The sequence below is a fragment of the Cydia amplana genome, chromosome Z, assembly GCF_948474715.1.
Source record: "Cydia amplana chromosome Z, ilCydAmpl1.1, whole genome shotgun sequence".
Classification (NCBI taxonomy): domain Eukaryota; kingdom Metazoa; phylum Arthropoda; class Insecta; order Lepidoptera; family Tortricidae; genus Cydia; species Cydia amplana.
In genome coordinates this window covers 16,698,367-16,722,018 of record NC_086096.1, presented here as the reverse complement: position 1 = coordinate 16,722,018, position 23,652 = coordinate 16,698,367, and the positions used below count along the sequence as shown (strand labels likewise).

The window sequence follows — 23,652 nt, the reverse complement described above, 5'->3', positions numbered from 1 at the left end:
GAGTTTAATGCGGGAAAGCCAGTTCCCGACGCCAAAGTGAAGCTTTCTCGTTTTGTTTTTTAATTAGTTGCCGCTTAACTTTTGCACGTTTGTGTTGCTCACTTTTTACCCTATTATTGTTTATTTTTACTTTTTTACTATTATATGTAGGTATATTTAAATAATAGTGTGTATTCTATTTTCATAACACAGGGATACCGAACATAAACTGAACATTCTAATGGTAGGTAAAAAATCGATAAATTCATACTTACACAGTTTTAGAAATATTATAATATACCTAATTTATTTAAGAATCTATCTTTTAAAAAATATTGTTGATGTATTTGTACAACTACGAGCAACGTTTGAACAAATATGAATATATGAATACCTATATATGTATATACATACAGAATGAGGGCCCCTCACGATCATGTTGAAAAACAGAAGATATTATAAATTACCTCCACATCTCATTAGGCGCGTGATGGATCTGGATGAAATACCGAGACGCAGTTCGTTTGCTAAGGAAAATACGAGGACGATTTAAACATAACAGGGAGCGAACGGGGCGTTCTCGCGAACAATATGGAAACACAACACAATAGACAGTGAGTCGTTCGTACGCGTGCTACTAATGTTCTAAATTAATTATAAACATGCGCGGGCGGAACATTTGACGGTTCGCGTCGTGCGGCCGATTAGTAATTGTGTTACGTTCAATTTGAGGTATTAGGCATGCCTGGCCTCACTGAGCTGCCTCGAGCTTAGCAGACGCAGCGCCGCTTCGGGCCCTCGCCGCCTCGAGGCACGAGTACCTACCGGCAGCTCCCGCGCTGCCTTGAGCTCCTTGCGGTCCTCATAAACATCGAGCTTCCGCACCCAAACCGCAGCCCCCAAATCTCTGTTACCTACGGATATTATTAAAGGCAAGAGATCATCTGTTCCTACTAACGTTTTTTGGTTGTATTAAATAAATCACTATACTGCAGTCTGCAATCCCTGTGTCGATACCGGAAAGCTTATCTATACGTTAATTAAGCAGACACACATTTTTAACTGTCAAAACAAACACTGGCCTAAGTTTGTATTGAATAATTCAACCAATTCACCTTCTCAGGGCGAAGTTATAATCGGGCGGGCCGAGGCGTCGGGCGGGGGCGGAGGTGGAGCGAGCCGGGGTGAAAATTAACATGTTTGTCTTGCTTACATCGTCGCTAACACCGAAACTGCGCCCAAGTCAAATAAATTCCGAGTCGTTTTGCATAAGTACGCGTTACTAATGTTTGACTTAAATATTGTCCCGTGTCGGCGGCTGCGCCAGCATTTAACATCTTGGTTGCCTCCTCGCAGCCTTTCTGCCCTGCTCAGTCGAGTTGTATACTCCGGCGGTGGTAAACAGGGTTACGGGCCGCCCTGACCATGGTAAGCGGACATCGTAGCCTACAGAAGCTTCAGACGTGTCACATGCGCTCTGCTGACCTTTTATACTTATATGTAACATCGGGAGCACTAATCTTTCTTACTGTTGCCTTATATAAGAAAACACTCAATACATACGGAGAGTACAGAGTAATATCTAATAAGTGGTGTTTTTATGGCAGTCTTCTGCAATCTACAATACATATATTGGTACCATAGATGTTCGTGTTTTTCTCAAAGAAACCTCTAGTTGTTAGGTATTACATATTACTCACTGGTTAGACGTCTGGACTGCCTGATGAAACTTTAACCTCTTACTGACTATGTGTTGACTTAAGTACTTACTTTAGTTAAAAAGCAACACTGTTGTGTATTTAATTCACTATAATAACGACAAAGTAATGTAACTATTACCACCTATTACTACCATATAAATACTTATATACCACCTGGCTTAATAAATATACAATTTTTTATTTAAATATACAGTGTACCTAGAAAATGATTTCACATACCATAATTATACCTACTAGTTAATAAAATACACATGAGCTATATTTTTCAAGTAAAACGATTATGGTGTTATTTCAAATAAGACGTCTTTTTTGTATCGAAATTATTTAATAACATGTCCGACGAGCCAAAACATAGTGTATTACAATATGAATAGCAGAAATTGTACCTGTCCCCATAAACCATTGAATTTAGTGACGTTTTTAAATATGCATGTTTCCACTTCTTAATAGCTATAACGTATTACTGTCGTTTCGGCCTTGGATTTCAATTCATTTGCATTTATTATGTATACATATCATTACGTATAATTATACTTAAACGCTAAAGTGTATTTCTTTGCAAATTCTAATTAAATATACCTATAAATAAAACTAAGTTCAATCTAAGAAATATGAGTACTTCTAATATGAAATATACACACACACAATATAAAACTACTGAAAGACGCCTCCCCGCGCAACACCGGGTGCAAAGGTGTCCCTCATACTCGGCGCGTTACCGCGTTAAATTTCATTAGACACTGGTGCAAAGGCCACCAGGAATAGCCTGGAGCGCGGGTCAAGGCCAAACGGCCACCCATGGCGAGTCGTCGTAGAGTAGGGTGCCTAGATTTGGAGATGGGAGAGCGCGTAACCAGCAAGCACCACTTATAGGGCTCGATGTTGCGTTGAGAATGTCTCTATTTGTCCGGACTGCGTTCATCATCTGCGAGTAGAAAATCTTACCGTTGGAGGAACGGCTTTCCGGGTACGGACGCATTGGTTGAGAGCCATCCAGGCCGACATCAGAGGAGTATTCTAGCCTTGCCTCCATCAAAGGATAACAATTTTGAGAAAAGTTCTAAAACCCCAACTGCCGACGCCAGGAACGCCGGAAAACACCACCGTTCCGAATAGGTAAGGATGCCAAATCCCATTGGCCTGGGATCCGGGTTAAGGGACACGTTCAGCAACCACTTAGCCGACTCCTTAAATGCACAGTCGAGATTCGTAAGTACACGAATAGCAAATATGTCTTACTCAACCATCATTAATTTATCGGTACAATTAGTACAAATACATTAACAGCTTTAACAAACTACCGGAATCACAAAACCCTAAATAAGAAAAAGACAATAAAGAACAAAAGAAATGGAGCGGAAACCGTCTAATACCTATTTAAATACCGATCTAACAACAAAAGCAAATCCGTTGGACTATGAACAATAGGAAAAATGTGTAATAGAGAGGCAAAGTGGCTATCGACCCTTCAGACGCTGTAAACATATAAAATGAAGGCAGTTATTGTTCTTCAGAAACAATAAGAGCAACATTTTTCCACAATTGACTGAAGCCATTTCAAGTGAAAGCTCTATGGAAAAAATAACGACCAGTGGATACCACATCGACGCACGTTTAAACAATCAAACGGAGAACAAAAAGACAGTAATGTGGAAATGGATAATGCAGAAGCGGCGTGGGCGGGGAGCGCGCGCGGACACGAGCGGCGAGGGTGGCGGGACGGAGTCTTATTGCAAGCTCATGTCATGCCTGGAACTCCTCGTACCTAACCAACGTAACCATGCCATAATTTTAATTGAAGTTAATGACTCGATAACATATTTATAGTGATTCACTTATTTATTGACTGTTTAACTGTTTTTTTGTAGACCAATTCCATTTTTAAATATGTGTCTGAATTTCCTAATACCCCTTATATTATTTTATAATATGGTGTGTAAATCCAATACGGGCGAAAATTTAAACGGTGGTTAGCACAGGACCTAAGAAGTATATTGAGATAGATTTTACTTAGAAATACAATGAATTTTTTAACCATACAAAATAATTCGGCCCGCAATGTTACGGGATACGAGCTTTTTAAAGTAACAGTGAACGCTTGTTGGCAGTTACAATAAAAAGCTCTTATCTCGTAATGTCATGTCATCTTATGTTTCTTAATGTTTGCAGTACATTGCTGCTCGGTACATCGGAAAAAAAATAATTACGGGGTCATAATTAAGTGTAACTTAAAAAAACTTCTTAATTAATTATTAGACGTGTAAATTCTATATCTGGTTTAATTTATTGCCCGTATTGGACTTACACACTGTATAAACGTACTTACTCTACCACGTAACTATTTAACTGTCAACTGTAACTGTCCGTGCCTAAACCTAAAAATAGTCTCCTTAAGCAGTATTCGAATTCGGTTATTAATAAATAGCAGGTCAGGTTACTGGATTACAAAACCTTAAGTAATTTCAAAATTAGTAATTAAACCTTTTTTTTCGTTCCACAAAATTTGTCCATCAGTTTAGATACAATGTAACATGATATATAAATGATCGGTAGGTCATGTTGTTATTATTCACGCGTGTAATTAACTCGTAGTATTTATTCGTACCTACATGTGTTGTCGCGAGCGAGACGCACAGGCCAATGATAACAAAAAGGCATCATTTTGTAAGTTTGGATTGGCCTCCTGGGGCCCGTTTCTCAAAAGCTTGTAATTTTAAATACAAGTGGAAGTCCCTTTCTAACAAATGCTGTCAGAAAGTGACATCCGCTTGTATTACAAGTTACAAGCTTTTGAGAAACGGGTCTCTGGTATAGTTTGTAGCTTTCTAATAGAGCCCGAAGGCTAATCCTATTGTCTATTGTTAAGTAAAACCGCTCGTGCCACGTGCCACAACCACCTGCATAAAAAATCGGTACTTCTGTTACTGAGTGCCGGCGAGTCGAATGCTACAGAAACAGTCTAAAATGTGTCATCGAGATGCGTAACAAAGGCGCGTTATCGGAGAGCGCACCTACACTAGTTTTTTGAGCGTTGGACTAGCCCGCGCTCAGCTGCCAAATAGAATAATTAGGACCCTTTTTTGCAGGGAAGTAGCACGTGCGGTTTTACTGAACAATAGACAATAGGATAAGCCTTCGGGTTCTACTAGAAAGCTACAAACTATATGCGTTTGCTTTTCCCGCCCACGCTCGCACCGTGGCGCGGGCCTGCGGGCGGAGAGGATGTGTGATTAGTTTTATCCTTCACCCCTTAGCGCCGCGCCCCGGCCCGCCGGCGCAGTCTTCGCCTCTCGCAGCACAAATAAAACGCGCAACTCTTCTAATAAATCATTTAACTTTCGCATGTTTTTCTATTTAAACTATTTTGCAAACATGTGCTCTTTTTCACCACAAAGATTTAATTTATATCTATGCCTTTAATTAAGTAAGGCTCATTACAAGCATGGAATTTTCAACATAACCATACATAACACAACAATAATAATTGTTTGAGTTTATTATACCTATGTGCAGTAATCTGCAGAGATAACTGACCCCCACCCCTCCCCTGTAAACAAGTTTATACAGGGGGTCAGTTATCTCTGCAACTTACTATATATACTATATATATAATATACATAGCTTAAATATTAACAAAATATTAGAAACCTTACTTATAGCATAATCATCTCAAGTACGTGCATTGTATTTAGGTACACAGCAGATTTAAATCAAATTGGTTTCAGGTCATTCAAATTCTTTGTCTTTGGGGCTCTGTTTTATCTAAGAGTCCTACAAAAGCGAGATAAGTTCAGTTTAGCTTTGGATGCAACTTTATATTGATATTCATTCAACTAGATAGCGATATTATTTACTACTAAAACTTGTATAACTTGTATTAGGTCATATAGAACGGACACGCCCCGATTGACAGTCTATTGACAGCATCTCAGCTCGGTTAGCAACGCATTAACTAGAAGTTCAAAATGCCAGTGTATATTTTGCCATGTGGGGCTAGTATCAAGATGTTAAACAACAACTTTGCCCCCTTGTAAAACAAATAACTAAATACATATATATTATTAATTTCTTATTTTACCATAAATTAAAGTGATTAAATAAAATAATTAGAGTATAGGGCGGGCAGCATTAAGTTGAAGTTATTGCGCACATATTATCCGCGTAATTGCGGTCCGATGCGGAAGTTTATTGCGCTTCATGCGCAGGATAGTTTCGATTAGAGGCCGCGGCGCGGAATAAGATAAATAATGACCGAATGGCCGCGGATTGCACTCATTTACCACGAGGAAGTTACCCGCCGTGCACTTTAACACTTGCCTCTCCATTCCGCGTAATGCCGCCACAGGTGGACTCCGGCCGCATTACGGAGCCCCGCTACCTTCTCCTCCATACAGAGAGCACATGTACGTACCTACTTAACCGTTGATTCGCAATCAACGGTCATTTTGTTTTACAGCCGCTCTCTGTTTGTGACTGTTCCCAAACTGAAAAGCCGAAAGGATTGAAATTTACCTTCTATTTTGCACAGACATTCTAAAAATCCTGTAGTTAATTGGTTTACCTGCCGTCGCTAGAGTACGCCTGCAAGTACATACACAAACAATGCTCAACTTTAAATGAAATCGGACGAATTGCCGTATCTGGAAGACGAGATTACTGAAGCCATTAAAGAATTGTTAATTGTCAGTGTCAGTGTCAGTGTTCACTGCGGCGATGGAATAGTTATTTATTTACGAATATGATTTTTTTATTTAGTTTGCATAAGTCCGGCGCCAGTCGACTCCCCTAACCTCCCCTTTATTAATATCCTAAGCGCCTACTAACTGATACCCTGCCCCGCGTACTAATATCCACACGAAACGCGGAGCAGTAACGGCACGGGGAATTGTAAATTGGTGCTTTTAAACTATACTGAATTTGTTTTGTTTCACTTAATAGCGACATGGCTCAGTGCTCCTTATATACCTATAAGATTTGATCTACACACATATCCTAAACCCTGCATGGTATAAAATATGCAAATAACGGCTAGCTAGATGTGAAAATGTTAATCGTAATGTTACTTACTGTTACCTCGCTACATTTATGCCTGTAAAATACTGCATTACGTAAATCAAACGTAGCTTAAATGAAAAATCAATTCAAAGCTCCAGAGTTACGAACTGCTGCTAAACAGGAGTGCATTCTTTGACACGAACGCTTCCACGCTTTTAGTATAATGGAAAAGTGACTCGAGTGACCTTTGAAGTGACGCTCGGCTGAGCCGTGCAGGACTTCCGGCTAAACCCGAACTAAAACTACTGATATTTTTATGTATTTACCTGATGCTGATGGCATAATGCGTTGTACATTCGAAATTTATTCAATGCGCGAATACTAGTTCAGGTACAATATTCGACTAACAATGACCCACATACAGGGTATATATTTGGAATAGTTCATGGGAAGTTAAGAGTTAGGTATACATACTTACTTATACCTATGTTTTGGGCATTTTGGTTAACCATGCTCACCACCTGTAAAAATTTGGGTCTAGACTGATCCTTAATTGTATGAAGAACAGGCACCGTACGAAGATATCTCAAGTCGATAGTTCAGTAACCCGTCGCCGTGGTGTTTGGAAACAATTAATTTTACACACCCTCGTGTAATGAGCAGCGGCGTATTGTTTCAGTTTATATTGACGCAGGCGAGTGTACCTAATATTATCGGCAAGGCGGTCGCGAGCTCGCGCCGTGCGTAATAAATCTATTTTATCGTACTCGAACAATAAATTTTATTTCGGGATCTTTAATTCTTTGTTATTGAATTGGATTTTAGTGTTTTATTTGGGTAAACAAACAATTCATCGCAGCGCTCCGACCGGTACTTAGTGCACGTGCGCGTTTCGTAAACACGAGAGACTAATGACGCGCCCGGCGTCGCCCGCCCAACTTAATAAAACATTTTATCTTCAGTTCGGACTGTATTATAACAGCTATTTTACTACCGTCCTTTGTCTGCGTTCACAATTAAAACTTCGATAAAGTTTAGTTGTAACGCGGAGCACAAAGAAATGCCGCTCTTTGCTCTAACAATTACTGCGAGCAAAGGTAAATAAACGCGCGCGCAGCATTCGGCGGGAATACAGTAGCTATCGATAAAATACGCAATCGTAAACTTCCTCTATACGACGAGGAGATGTAAATTAACTATCCAATTGTTCTTTTTCATCTGACCGGTATACATACGTAATCAATGAGCGGTTTAAATAGTATTTCCTATTACCTGTTAGGTAGTATTCAGTAAGAATGTAAAAAAATATTTTAATTATCAAATAATAATATGCATAATACTTATGTTTTCATAACAGGATACGAAAAATTCATCGCCAAACCTGAAACTAACCGTTAAAAAAAGTGTACCAATTTTCAACTAAGAAACTCATTGTGTACCTCCACAACTTCTCCGCTACACAGTTGCTGTGTCGTTAGCGTTACGCACGAAAACGGTCGTTAACCAATACTGATACACGATAAAAATATTAAAGTATTTACTCAACAACCTGTCACGCGTCAAACAAATGGAATTATCGAAAATGTGACCACAGTGACATGGCCGCGCGCCGCCAGATGTCGTTGAAACGGAATTTTTTGTCGTGCCCGCGCCAAAATGACAAACGGACATATTTAAAAATGCCTGCGGTTTTTGTCTGCATTGGATTTCTGTATTTCAAAACCCAACTAGCCTCGAGTAACAGTGACATTATCAGACATGACATAGAATGCATATTTAATATTAGCAAAGAGAATAGTATAGATAGAGCGGTCCTGTCATAGTAAAATTGGTAGTCATAGTAAATTTACTTACTGCCATTTATCGACACACGACTAAAACTCAAAATGAAAATGTATAAAACTATCAAAAAATGTATGGTACCTATGGTTAATTTTTTTTATTTTTTTTATATAATTTCGACCCACTGATACCTACGTGTTAAAATGGTTAAATATGAAACGGTGTCGTCAACTCCATCTAGCCCAGCATAGGCCAAAGGTGTGTGCGGCATCTATCCGAGAATGACGTTTTCTTGATTTCGGAGGCACGTTTTTCTTTAGACTTTATTCATCTTATACGGAGTTACATAATATGTCTTTGCTATTAGGTAATTAGGCTATTTGGGAAATTGAATTTTTAACATTATTTAGGTGCAAAGGCGAAAAATAAATAACTCCCTGCCGTGTGCGATAAAAACAGAGAGCGTAGCGAGAGCGTGTAAATAAATATGTACGACCTAAAATCAATAATCATCCAAATTTCCATATGCGAGTAAGTGCATGTTCGAGAAAAACTGTTTAGCATCGATCGTCTATTCGTTGATTTTATTATTCTACTAGCTACCCGCCCCGGCTTCGCACGGGTTAACAAATAAATTAACAATACACAAATCTTCCTCTTGAATCTCTTCCACTCTATCTACTTAAACAACCGCATCAAAATCCGTTGCGTAGTTTTAAAGATCTAAACATTCATAGGGACAGACAGACAGCGGGAAGCGACTTTTTTATACTATGTAGTGATTAGTTTCCTATTAAAATGGTAGTAGCTAATGGCCAGGTTCACAATAATCCTGACTCCTCATTATCATGGAATCGGTGATGTTAATTTATATTTAATTCAGTTGTTAAATTTAAACTGTGAAACACTATGATTTCATCGCCATGGCAATATAAGTAGTAGATAATGTTTTTTTTTGTCCGCAGGCTAAGTTACTGGAGAGTTCGCACGCATGGCTCGGAGCCTCCACGTCATCCATCGCAGGTCAGTTAATATCCTTTGTAACTGTATATGGCTGTAGTACCTACTACTAGCATCCAAGTAATTACCTAATTGTCACTTGAGATTTTGCGCTAAGTGTGTGAGGTTCACTATTTTTGTTATTTTTAGAGGTCCATCAACGATATAATTATCCATCATTATCATTAATTACTCAAATATTTACGCCAGTGCCATACGATCATTATACGAGAGTTTCATCCATTGTTTGGATATTTTGTATAAAATCTCCAATGGATTCTAATGTTTTTTATTAAAAAGTGTTTGTTGCAAACCAGTGGAATGGACGAAAGTGATCGAATAATGACCGTATACACATTTAGCTTCTTTATAAGTAGCATTTTTGTGTGAATAATTTGCTCGCTTTCCATAACTATAATCCGTACCGAGAACGATGGCATACATAGCACATTTCGTATTCAAACACGATAAGTGTAGTACTTTGTTGTTGTGATTGTATTGTCGTAACGGCGTGGGAAAAATTCCGCACGCAGGGAAACTCAAATGAATTTCTTTGAAAACACTGACATGTTGTTAAGATATATGAACAGATAGTTTATACTTTAACGTAATAATGTAGTATAAGTAACAATATACAATGGAATTCACAGTAATATTTGTGCAACTATGCAAATTATAAATATTATAATATTGATTTTAAATGAAGGCCGCAAATGTAGGTATTATAATTATAACTAATCGGTATGGGTTGTAGGATGGGGATTTTATGTTAGTTTTGTTGCTTTATCTGTCGACTAGAATTCCACGGTCATACAGTCAAGTTGAAGGCGCCGACGTGGTCTCAAGCTCAGCTCCAAGAAGCCATTCAAGCAGTCGTCACCCAGAAGATGCGCTTCACCCAAGCCGCCACGCACTATGGAATACCGAAAGGGACTCTTTATGACAATATTTTAGGAAAATCAAAACGAATGGCCGTCCTCGACGAGGCTGGCCTGTGGGCCAGCGAGGAGAGAGCCGTTCTAGATTACTGTTGCGAAACCAGTGTCTCTCCCTACAATAGAAGAACAAAGAAATCATTAGCAGATATATTAGCATTTGTAGAAAAGTTGCGAAGGAGTAGAGAGCCTGGTTTTGCATTTGTCGGCCTTACAGGCTTCAGATGGTGGTGGGCCTTCTGCAAAAAGCATTCAATAGTGTCTCTTTACTACGAAGGATCAAATTCAACAAAGGTAGTCAAATTTAAATCCCATCATGGTACCGATGATGAGTCTTAGGAGAGTTGTACTGTAGGTTTTGGTCGTCGGCCGATCATGAAGTCCGCCAGATCATGAAATTCCTACGCATGCCATTAACCGTCGCCATTTCGCTCAAACTTTGACGATTTGCCTAGCGACGTTTAGGCATATCTCATCATCTCCAAGATTTCACCGAATGAAAACAATTGAAAAATTAGGTAAAATATTTAATTTAAAACAAAAGTAAAATTCTTATTGGTGATGTGAAGCTTATAAATGACCTAACAACAAAATTGTGAATTTCACTTTTAATTAAGTTGTTTCTTTATTATTTTGGGTACAAGTTTTTTTTTTTTGAGAATCCATCATTTTGAGAATTCAGCTAACATAATGCAACTAGGAATATCGACAAACATATTGCTCTCATCGATCTGCCGTTCGTGATGTGCCTGGGCAAATCTTAGGTATCTCATGAAATAGCGGCGTCTCATGATATGCCTAGAAATTGTATGATTTGGCCGACGACATAAGTATATGTACATAGTTATCATTGTAAATATTCGCATTTGCAGCCTACGCTTATTAGTTTTACGATTCTCATTCTAATTACTTGCTTACCTCCCTGACTTTGGCATCCATGACAGACTTTTGTGTTTCATTTTACTATTGAATTGATAATTAATCGATTATTTGAAGAACTTCGATCCATCTACTTTGTATAGTTATAGTATACAGAGTAGACGTACTATTAACAACAATTTTATCGTTATCGAAATAATGATATACTATTTATTTATAGGAAAGAGACTGAATTATGTGTTATTTGCATTTTATATAAGTTCTATTACTTGCTGATGTCAGTCAGTAAATTTAGTTTGCATGCTAATAAATTTATGATAAGGTTACTGTATTAGGTATTTCATAAATAAGATTGTTCATGTTATGTATACGGGGAGACCATAAATAAATTAAAATTTGAATCGGCCGCTACATTTGTTAATTGTTTGTCTACCATATAAGCTCCATCGAGAAATTAGGAATAGGAATTGCAAGAAATATCCCATAATGCTGATCTGGCAGTAATGAAAATATTCATGTACAGATTCATGTTACAATAGGGCCAGGAATATAACGGACTTCATTTTAGGCTTATTGCTTTTGAAAAATAAAATCCCATTTTGTCTACGTTTTATAAATACCTAAATATTTTTTTCCTGTGTAAATGTTTTCTTATTCAAAATAACACATTAAATAGCATATTAAATGGTTCCCCGTTATATTTAATTGTACCTATGTGAATTGAACTGTTAAAGTTACTTTTTAGGAATTTATAATTCCCAAATTAATGTTAGAGAAGTTACTTGTGACTAACTGAACCACTGTTATATTACCTATGTGGTTAACTAAACCGCAGGAACATTTATACATTTGTAAAACCTGTGTATTTTGTAAGATCAATAATTCCAAGAGTGTTTTGTATTAAGACTGTAGTAGATAGACGACTGCGTCTCCATACAAACGTGTCCCCATTTTCATCCTTAGGTATTGACATTATAGAAAATATTTATACAAAATTTAATGTACATTGCCGCTTATAAAAAATAGTTTCTTCGCTTCTAATTCTTATATTAACCAAAAAATCGAAAAGATAATTTTATAAAAATGTTTTCCATAATGTCAATATCCAGATAGCAAAATAGGGACTACCTACGTTTTTATGGAGAACTGGGCGTCTTCATTCCTTTCCTTATGATCTAGGCGCTACGAGTATATTATTCTTGCCCAGTGCTTTCATTACGACATACGATAAAGCTTTCTAGGGAAACCCTCAAGGTTTTTCGGAAATTGTATAAAGTAAATTATACTGTGAGCGATTTACTTATACTCGTATAGGTAAATTTTTCAATATCTATCTATATATATAAATGCACGTGTCCTGACTGATTGACTGACTGACTGACTGACTGACTGACTCATCAACGCAGAGCCGAAACTACAAACGCTAGAAAGTTGCAATTTGGACACTAGGTTGCATTTATAAAATGTATAAGAGCTAAGAAGCGATTTTGAGAAATTCAACCCCTAAGGGGGTTAAAAAGGGGATGAAAGTTTGTATGGGGTACAAGTTTTATTTTAAGCTAAGAATTTGAAACTTTGTAAAAATGTATTCTATTAAAAAACAAGAAAACTAATTTCAGCGTTTTTGAAAATTCATCCCCCAAGGTGGTGAAAAAGGGGTTCAAAGTTTGTATGGTGATCAAATTTTTTTGTGAGTGTGGGATTTGAAACTTTGCATATGGGGATATTATTATAAGACAGGAAAAGTAATTTCAGCGTTTTTGAAAATTCATCCCCTAACAGGGTTAAAAAGGGGTTGAAAGTTTGAATCCATTACAAATGCTTTGAAACTTCTTAGAAAGGCATAAAAGTCGATTACAAAAAAAAAAGTAATTGTAACGTTTTTGGAAATTCAACCCCTAAGGGGGTTAAAAAGGGGATGAAAGTTCGTCTTGGGGTGCAAATTTTATTTTAATCTAGGAACTTGAAACTTTGCAAAAAGGTATTAAATTAAAATACAAGAAAACTAATTTCATCGTTTTTGAAAATTCATCCCCCAAGGTGGTGAAAAAGGGGTTGAAAGTTTGTATGGAGATCAAATATTTTTGTGAGTGTGGGACTTGAAACTTTGTATATGGAGATATTATTATAAGACAGGAAAAGTAATTTCAGCGTTTTTGAAAATTCATCCCCTAACAGGGTTAAAAAGGGGTTGAAAGTTTGAATCCATTACAAATGCTTTGAAACTTCTTAGAATGGCATAATAGCCGAATCCAAAAAAAAGTAATTGCAACGTTTTTGGTAATTCAACCCCTAAGAGGGTTAAAAAGGGGATGAAAGTTCGTCTTGGGGTGCAAATTTTATTTTAATCTAGGAACTTGAAACTTTGCAAAAAGGTATTAAATTAAAATAAAAGAAAACTAATTTCAGCGTTTTTGAAAATTCATCCCCTAAGGTGGTGAAAAAGGGGTTGAAAGTTTGTATGGATATCAAACATTTTTTTCGAGCGCAGGACTTTAATCTTTGTATTAGGGGATATTATTAGAAGACAGGAAAAGAAATTTCAGCGTTTTGTAAAATTCATCCCCTAACAGGGTTAAAAAAGGGTTGAAAATTCGTATAGGGTTCAAATTTTATTTTAAGCTAAGAACTTGAAACTTCGTATAAAGATATATTTTTAAAATACAAGAAAACTAATTTCAGCGTCTTTGAAACTTCATCCCCTAAGGTGGTGAAAAAGGGGTTGAAAGTTTGTATGGATATCAAATATTTTTTCGAGCGCGGGACTTCGAGTCTTTGTATTTGGGGATATTATTAGAAGACAGGAAAAGTAATTTCAGCGTTTTGTAAAATTCATCCCCTAACAGGGTTAAAAAAGGGTTGAAAATTCGTATAGGGTTCAAATTTTATTTTAAGCTAAGAACTTGAAACTTCGTAAAAAGATATATTTTTAAAATACAAGAAAACTAATTTCAGCGTTTTTGAAAATTCATCCCCTAAGGTGGTGAAAAAGGGGTTGAAAGTTTGTATGGATATCAAATATTTTTTCGAGCGCGGGACTAGAATCTTTGCATTTGGGGATATTATTAGAAGACAAGAAAAGTAATTTCAGCGTTTTGTAAAATTCATCCCCTAATAGGGTTAAAAAGGGGTTGAAAGTTCGTATAGGGTTCAAATTTTATTTTAAGCTAGGAACTTGAAACTTTGTAAAAAGTTATTAAATTAAAATACAAGAAAACTAATTTCAGCGTTTTTGAAAATTCATCCTGTAAGGTGGTGAAAAAGGGGTTGAAAGTTTGTATTGATATCAAACATTTTTTCGGGCGCGGGACTTGAATCTTTGGATTTGGGGATATTATTAGAAGACAGGAAAAGTAATTTTAGCGTTTTGTAAAATTCATCCCCTAACAGGGTTAAAAAGGGGTTGAGAGTTTATACGGGATTTAAATTTTATTTTAAACTAGGAACTTGAAACTTGGTAAAAAGGTATTAATTTAAAACTGCAAAAAACTAATTTCAGCGTTTTTGAAAATTCATATCTCAAGGTGGTGAAAAAGGGGTTGAAAGTTTGTATGGAGATCAGATATTTTTGTGAGAGCGGGGCTTGAATTTTTGTACAGAGGCATTTATTAGAATACAAGAAAAGTAATTTCAGCGTTTTTAAAAGTACATCCCTTAAAAGGGTTAAATAGGGGTTGAAAGTTTGTATGGGGTTCAAATTTTATTTTAAGCTAGGAACTCGAGACTTCTCTTCTTCTAGATCTTTTGCTGCATAATGTTCTAAGCTAATGTAGAATATATAACCACCAATATACAAATCCACGCGTACGAAGTCGCGGGCAACAGCTAGTACTACATATATACGTCATTGTTTAAGTAATTGTATTAACATAAGTACATTCAATATCGCTCCAAAATATATTTCAGCATATCTAAATAAATGTGTGTATATATCAGAGATAATAACAAATCGACGGTACTTAAACAGAACTAAAATCGGAAATTTATAGTCGAAAATTGGTTAAAGAATTTACGAGTAGATTGTACCTACTATTTTTACGTTCAACATTTTCAATTTCAATTATTTAAGTAGCACAGTCGTTTTACGGTTTCGCATAACGTTCAATTATGTGAGCCGCATTTTTTACTTCATTCCTATCCTATACACTCCACCGGTAATATGTGTTTAATTGAACAATTAGTAATAATATTTTTGGTTACAAAGTAAAATCAAATAAAATGAGCATAATCTCAACATAAGAACACTAGTTTGTTTATTTAATATCGTATAGGTACTAGAATGTACTTACATTGTTTTTCATCACACTTACGAAGAAAAATTAAATTTTAAGTGAAATAAGTTTTAAATAAGGTGACATTTCAAACATTCGTCCGCCATATAGTCATTTTGTGACGCCACGATTGAAAATTGTGTAAAAAAAATTAAACGGCTATTAAATTAATCAAGTTAAATATTTTTAAACATAATTAAAAATATGTATTTATAAACGTCGGTATTTTAAAAGTAAAACTCATTTATACCTACTTGGTTCGTACGAAAAAGTGACATAATTAAAAAAAAACAGAACCCCCTTAGGGAGTTAATGCTTTTTTTCACTATCCATAACTCCCGCGTGAAAAATATAGGCCTTTGTCCATCAGTACCTACAACTGCATGAAATAAGATATTTTTCGAGCAAGTGTGATGGATGAAAATAATATTAATCCACCATGGTACCTATATATATACCAACAAGATTTTGTAAAATATCGACAACTTAATTGCAGCAGTATAAGAAGAACCGTATGTGTCCTTACTACATGTATTTCATATGAATTGTGATAAAAGACAATAAATGGCATGGAACCAGGAGTTATATTTATTTTGACCTACGCTAATAAATGAGCTTCTCTTTTTTTCACAGGTTTTTCGAAAGGTCAGTATATGTGTATAGGTAATTAGAAAATAATGTATGTTTCATGGTTTTTCTTCTTAGTTGATAACTTATTTTAAGTGAGGGCCTTTGAACGGAACGTTAACTACTTTTATTAGTAGTTAACGAGAACTTTTATTAAAGTCATTGTATTTTATACAACTTAATACATTTGTTATCAACTAATTAGTTACAATACAACTACAGCATGTTTAAATAATTGTGAAATGTACGTTTACATCTATCATCTAAGAATAAATAATTGGTTTGATTTTGTTATGCTTATTTTGTAGGAAAATTCAATTGGCAACGCAACGCGCTATTATAACGAACGTAAAAACCACATGTCCATGTATGTTTAAGAACAATAAATAAAATTTTAATTTCTAAAAATAAACGACCGTCCTTGTAGGCATAAAAAAATTGCAGTAGAAAATTTTAGTGGCAAAGATAATGTTTAAAACAATGCTCTTGTAGGTATGTATGTAATAATACTATTTTTTAGAAGTCACTTTGTAATATAAAATGCTTTTTATTGTAAACTAAATTATAAACAGAACTGCGAGAACGATTGGTATAACGATAAGTTGTGGTGTTTATGTAACTCTTAATTTTTTATATGTCTTCTAGTCATAGTAATATTTCTAAATTAAATACAACTCGGATTCCTCGCGGCATGAAATAAATATATTGCTTAAAGTTGTATTTAGTGTATACTTATACATATATCATATATTATCACTTTACTATTGTGGAATACGTGTGTAGGTATTCACGTCTCAAATATAATTTACATAACCAATAAAAATGCAATACCTACCTACACTGATTGTTGTTCTTATCCATCAACTTGCTTAAATAATCTCGTCTTACCTTTATTTTACCTGATTTACTTGGGCCATCTGCACTAAAACGTTTGTCATCATGGTTAAAACATTCGCAAGAATTTTATTGTATGGGAAATTTCGCATTTCATGCTGAGTGACGTTGGTGAGTCAGACAAGTGTGGTTTGTGTAACTGGCCCTTAATTCCCACCAGATTTCTTGTGTTTTCGTTATGATAGTTATATTAACAAGTGCAAAAAATCATTGTCGTAGGCAAGCCCGCAACTACTAGCAACCTCACAATCCAAATCCTTATATCGTCCGTTTGTTTTTCCAGCAGACAGCTACCAGTACCAACTTCAGTCGATGTGGCAGAAGTGCTGGAACACGAATCAGAGCCTGGTGCACAACCTGCGGTTCCGCGAGCGCGGGCCCCTCAAGTCCTGGAGGCCGGAGACCATGGCCGAGGCCATATTCTCTGTGCTGAAGGAGGGCCTGTCGCTGTCGCAGGCGGCGCGGAAGTACGACATCCCGTACCCGACCTTCGTGCTGTACGCCAACCGCGTGCACAACATGCTGGGGCCCAGTGCCGACGGCGGCGCAGGTCAGTCCGCCTCCTTTGCCCCCACAGACAAGACATCCTCTACACTGAGCATAGTAACGCTACCCCCTCTGCCACGGTACTTTTACTCCATCTTCGAGTCAATCCCGTACCGTGATTGGTCCGTGTCTTTGAACGGACCAATCACGGCACTGGATTCGCTCACCTCGTCCCCCCGCACCCCCGTATTTTTGGCAGCATCGGTTTCATGAAATAATTGCTCTAAACTCAGTCTAGAGGATTCCTAGTCTATGTTTGCCCCACTGCACCACCGGCTACGCAAACTATACCGTTCATGTTCTTATTCACGTATAAAAACATAATTTTTTTCGGATAGCATAAAAGTAATACAAAAATAATTTTGTAACATGTATCCGATATAAATACTGCCAATTTTATATTGTGTGTTTTCTGCAAGTTTTGTATGAATTCTAATCAAAATCACAGCTTAAATAAGAATACGAGAAAAAATGTCTCAATATTTCCATAACATGCATATTTAAACCTACTTTACGTTACCATAATACCTATGTTACATAAATTAGGTAGGTACAAAGTACAATGTATAATAATGCAGTTAGTATAATTACGGAAAAATGTAACACAATAACTTGGCAGAAAATGCCGCCATTAATGGCATTTTTAAAAAAGGAGTCCTTAAAAAAGATTGCTTATTCATTTTATTCAAGAATTTAAGTAAACTGTCAGCCAAAATATAATTAAAACTGTAAAATAAATGAAAAATATAGTACATTTAATGTAGCGGTCAATTTGCGTAGCCGATGGGCATTCACTATCATGATATTTGTTATTTTTTTTCGGGTTAATACGACAGATAGGCATAAGTACATAAAAGTCGACTGATAGTAAAACATGCCAAGTAAAAAAACTCTATTTCTATATCCCATATAGTAAAATGGCATTTTGTGTTTTAGACAACACAGTTTTTTCATTTATGTAATAGTGTTGTTGTATGCTATGATGTGTCTTTGAACTTTAGTTATATGTAATTGCGATGTAATTCCTTTAACGACAATAAAGATGAACGAGATACGATTTTATTTAGAAATATTACTATTAAAGAGGTTCTTATAAAATAATCGATAATTTCATCTTGATCTAAGTAGATATATCAGTTCATCAACTTATGTGCTCTCTGAGACCAGTACCTGTCGTATGACGACACTATTACCTACCTATTATTAGTACCTATTACCTACCTATTATTTGTAATTTTGACGAACACTAATTTTCCTATCTAAGATATAGAATTAGAGTTTTTTAGTCATGTTTGGGATTTGAGAAGGACTTAAGCTCTCAAACGTCTCATGTCTTTATAAGCAGAACGTTTGATGTCTACATTACCAAATCGGTACCTATAAATTTATTTCAAATACCGTGCTGTTCTCGAAACTTTTGTCGACTTGTCCAATTCTAATCATTATAATAAAATATACCTGTCTACCGTTAAGATACTGAGACGCTTTGATTGGTTATATCGGTTATTTTTAAGATCATGTTTCTACTACTGTTGTTCAGACTGATAATTTACAGGTGGTATTGTAATTACAATGAGCTAAGTGCGAATTTCAATGAACTATTTCAATTATAATAATATTAATCTAAGCCTAGCGAACTGGCGTGCTATGCGAATCGGTTAAGGTTAAATGAAGATTTTTTATTATAACATTGTGAGTTAAAGGCGATAAGACAAAGTGTGTAAAGCCCGACACAAACGGAGTGATAATTTCGGTATCTTACGGTATATTAGTAATATTAGTATATATTATCGCTCCGTCTGTGACGGGCTTAAAGTCAGGTAGGGTAAGAGGAACCTATTACTTAGTTTATTTAACCCGGGTGACAGGAACTGTATGAAGATTCCATTCAAGATTGTTCCTCTTGCCCCGGAATTCTTACCTCTTAAATAAATAAAAATAAATTAAGGCCTGCCGTTAAAGGCCCGCAGGCTTTAAATTCTTAATCGTCCTCATTATACTCATTAACTTGGTGTCTTATTTATTTACTAGTATGTTTTAAATATTTGGTGTATTCCCATTTGTCTTGCCAGGCATAGATGGGAATTGTTTCCATATAAATCATTCCCATTTGTCCCCACCTCATGTATGGTGGCAGTCACGTGGAGCGGGGACACTTGGGAGTACACCTTTTATTTAATTGTCATTAAAATGCGTCCGCCGATTCACGTGACTGTACTTAAGCCAACTGTTATTTTTTCATAATTTTTAAAACATTGGTTTAGATATAGGTTAAACTTAAGGTACGAGTAGGTACCAATCGTCAGCCAGGGATCGGAGTTCAAACTTTTTTTTGTATTGTTTCCTTTTTTTTTAAAGAAAGATTTGACAAGTTATAAGGGGCCCACTGATTACCAGTCCGCCGGACGATATCGGCCTGTCAGTTGTTCGGAGCTGTCAACTTTTTGTTCTAACTGACAGGCCGATATCGTCCGGCGTACTGTTAATCAGTGGGCCCCTTTAGTAATATTGGTCTTTGGTTTGATATTGAACAAATGATAGCATTATAATCATAGAAAAACAATACCTAAACTGTCATTCAATAGAACTTGCTAACTATGTAAACAAACCGCCATACTAAAATTGACACTGAATGTCAATTTACTAGTAACTTTTGTTTACATAGTTAGCAAGTTCTATTGAATGACACTTTAAACCTCTTTGAGATCCTCCTCTTGATACTTTGAAAATTGTAAAAAAATAGCTAGTCATGACTGTCATGTGGCAAAAAAGTAGTTAAAACTAGTATATTTTTCTGACATGATCGGTAACGTAATGTGCGCAAAATATTTTTAGAACTTTCTTTGACGGTTTTTTGTTTTCTATATACTTAGACAGTGAATATTTGATCAATCTGAAAAACTTACGTATAGGTAATAAAAAAAAAAATCTAGAGGCGGGTGACTATTTACGAACTTCTTTTTTACACAAGTCCAATGGTTAGTGTCTCCCGGCTGACCACCCAAAGGCGAGAAAGAAAATCCTTACACTAGTGCATACTTGCATAGTGGTGGTGGTTGGTTCAAAAACTAGTTGATTCAACCGTTGATCGCTCATCAAGAAACGAAACGTTTCATGAGACTGCTTTAACTAGTTGTATTTTAGAGTAACATTAAATGAAACTCTAACGCCAAGCAGTGAAGTCAATATGGAGTGGACGTTAACGTTTCGTTCAAAAGTCACAAACGGGAGAAAATGCTTTCTATACCCATATACCTATAATACAACATGCATAAGTACTTAAAACAAATGAACGGAACACAGTTGCCTATCGCGTAGTCTTTTAAGCTTAGTTCTTTATGTATATACACGTGGTTAGGGAGTCCCGGTATTGGGGGTTGTAATGGTATTTGGTCTGTTCACCTTTTACTATTGGGTGCCGTTGCAGATTTGAGGCCAAAGGGGCGCGGGCGGCCGCAGCGCATCCTGCTGGGCGTGTGGCCCGACGAGCACATCCGCGGCGTCATCCGCGCCGTCGTCTTCCGCGACACTCACGCGCACACCACGCACCACATCAAGGAGGAGACATTGCCTGTCTATCCCGCAATCACGGTCAGTATCGATCATTGCGACTCCCGGCGCCTTAACCTTATCAAACTAATCCCGCTATGCGACGGTATTGTGTAGTTTTAAGCTAGGCATTGCGCAAATGCATTATGTGTACCTTTTATAATGATTAGCGTGTGACCCTAGTTGTAAACTAACGTTTGTTGCGATTTCTTTGAACAGTACTGAAATGGACAAAATGTTACAGCGTTGATGTATGTGCATTTCAGGATGGAATCACGGTGCCAAATGCTTACGGCCCTGTAGCGTGCGGTAACGGGCGAGAGGGCGGCGTGTCCCCGAACGCGGCAGCCGCCGCCGCCGTGGCCGCCGTGGCGCACGGCCTGCGCCGGCAGATGTGCAACATGGTGGTGGCAGCGCAGCGGCCGCCCGACCACCCGCCGCACCTGGGCCTGCCCCCGTTACCGCTGCAGTCACCGCGGCTTCCGTCACCGCTGTCGGCCGGTCTCGAGTCGCCACTGTGCTCCCCGCCCCCGCCGGGGCACGCGTTGGAACCTCCAAAACCGACCGATCCATTCCGACCCTTCGCTTCACCGAGACCTGATAACCGCTACGACCGCGACGTCGCAGAGATTACAGAGATGGGTCCTCCGAAGACCCCCATCCCGTTAGCGAAAAACGGCAAAGAGCTGTCGTCACCGGTGCCGGTGAAGATGGAGCCGCCACCCGCGGAGGCGCGCGCGGAGAATATCTGAAGCGAGGCGGCGGGCGCGGCCCCGCAGGCGTCGCCGACCGCACCGGTCGGCGTGCCGCCGCCGCTGCCCGCTTATCCGTATTTCGTTCCGAACCGCAACTCTGTCGGATACTTCTAGATATTCTAGATGTGGCTGCGCATTCCATGTCTCGAGGCATGAGACCATCCGACCGATCGAGAGTAACGGAATTATGTTGATTCATATTTATTTTCAAGTGGACTCGCTGTGCAATATAATGCTTGTTGTTTAGTTATTCAATTTTCTATTAGGATTATTTTAGTGTAATCTTATTTTGTTTACTTGTGGTTTATATAGTTGTGTTCCAGTGATATTTTGAAATAAAGTTTTGTCAATATCTGTAAAGGTGGGTCACAGGCCGAAGACGCCGCAGTAATTCGAAGGCAACAGGAAGCGCAGTTGAAGTGACAACTGTCTCGGTCGCGGCTCCACCTCACTGTTTTATTATTATCTACTCATAAGTAGAATGTCAAACGTACTGTGTTAAGCTTAAATTTACTATTTATCAATACAAATTAGACGCAATCATGAGTGTAGGGAAATCAAAATTTTAAATATTTGGCCCGATTCAAAAAAGACTGTTCGGTATACCTATTCATCAAAATATGTGTAAGACAAAAATTAAATAGTATTAGAAATAATGTTACAAGAAATCTAGATGTATCCTTTCGTCGTCAGATCGATGTCAATTTATCAACTAGCAGTGGTAGCGGGCACCGCGGCGGGGCCGGGCCGCCGCCCGCCCCGCCGCCCGCGCACCCTCGCTCGCCGCTCAGCTTGCCCGTGCTCGGCTTGCCCATAAACGTATATGCCAGCTCCTTTCCTCTAGTTATACATTTTTTATTTTGTATTCAATGTGTACATATGGCTCGAATCCCAAGCGAAACGCCAAAAAAATGTGTAAACTGACGAGTTTTAAGTAATTTTTGAGTTATAGAGGTAAAACAAAAAACTGGTATTTTAGAGGTAATTTCCACATTAAACCAAGATAAGACTTTTATTAACTACATAAGTAGCAATTTCTTTAATTATTCCGATTACATTAACGGTTTTGAGGTAAAGAATTCCGGCTCTAAGTCCTAACTCTGTTGCCCAGTGACAAGTGTAACGAAACCAAACACGTTTTCTGGGAGTGTACATGCGTTTTATTCCTTTTTTCAGTCGACTTAAGCGGGCTTCCTTACATTTCATAATTTCATTAAACAAGACACTTCATTCATGTTGTCAGTAACAAAATGGTAGAATAGACTCATAACGAAGTAATTCTTGTTGGTCAATAGGAGTATAAATAATACTAGTCCAGGAAGTGACTACCGGTGGATACCTACCTACATATTTCATTTTATAATGTATACTCTGTGTACTTAGAATAATCCTACAAAGTTAAAAAGTTGTTACAATGGGAGACAAGTATGGCGGGTGGCAGCTTACTCGCCCCGGCCGAGCGGGCGAGCGGCGCGGTAGACTTAGTGATCGCCAAATGTAAAATAGATGTATGATTAGCAAGTAGTGACGTTCCAAATGTTAGGCTAACTTAGACGTGCAGGGCTCCGTACATCTCCTCACATTAACGCCCCTCCGGGGCCGCTTGTTCACTCACATCTTATAGTTTTCACATTGGGCAATGTCCATTCCGCGTTGTATTTCAGCTTGATTTGCGTCGGTTAACGTGCGGAGGCACAGGAGCCCGATTAGTTGTAAGAGC

The 23,652-nt window shown here is 37.5% G+C and overlaps 1 protein-coding gene across 2 annotated transcripts in view; it reads left to right on the top strand.

Annotated features, from left to right (window-relative positions):
- Nucleotides 1–22,274, top strand: part of LOC134660816 (protein bric-a-brac 1-like) — a 243,152-nt gene extending 220,878 nt beyond the window's left edge. Inside the window, exons 2-5 of one of the 2 annotated variants that reach the window (XM_063516624.1) lie at nt 9,443–9,500; nt 17,366–17,632; nt 21,056–21,219; nt 21,444–22,274. In XM_063516624.1, coding sequence (XP_063372694.1) covers nt 9,443–9,500; nt 17,366–17,632; nt 21,056–21,219; nt 21,444–21,929 — 975 coding nt within the window. In that variant the 3' untranslated portion in view covers nt 21,930–22,274. The remainder of the gene's footprint in view (nt 1–9,442; nt 9,501–17,365; nt 17,633–21,055; nt 21,220–21,443) is intronic. The other variant, XM_063516623.1, reaches the window with a different exon arrangement.
- Nucleotides 22,275–23,652: the final 1,378 nt, after the last annotated feature.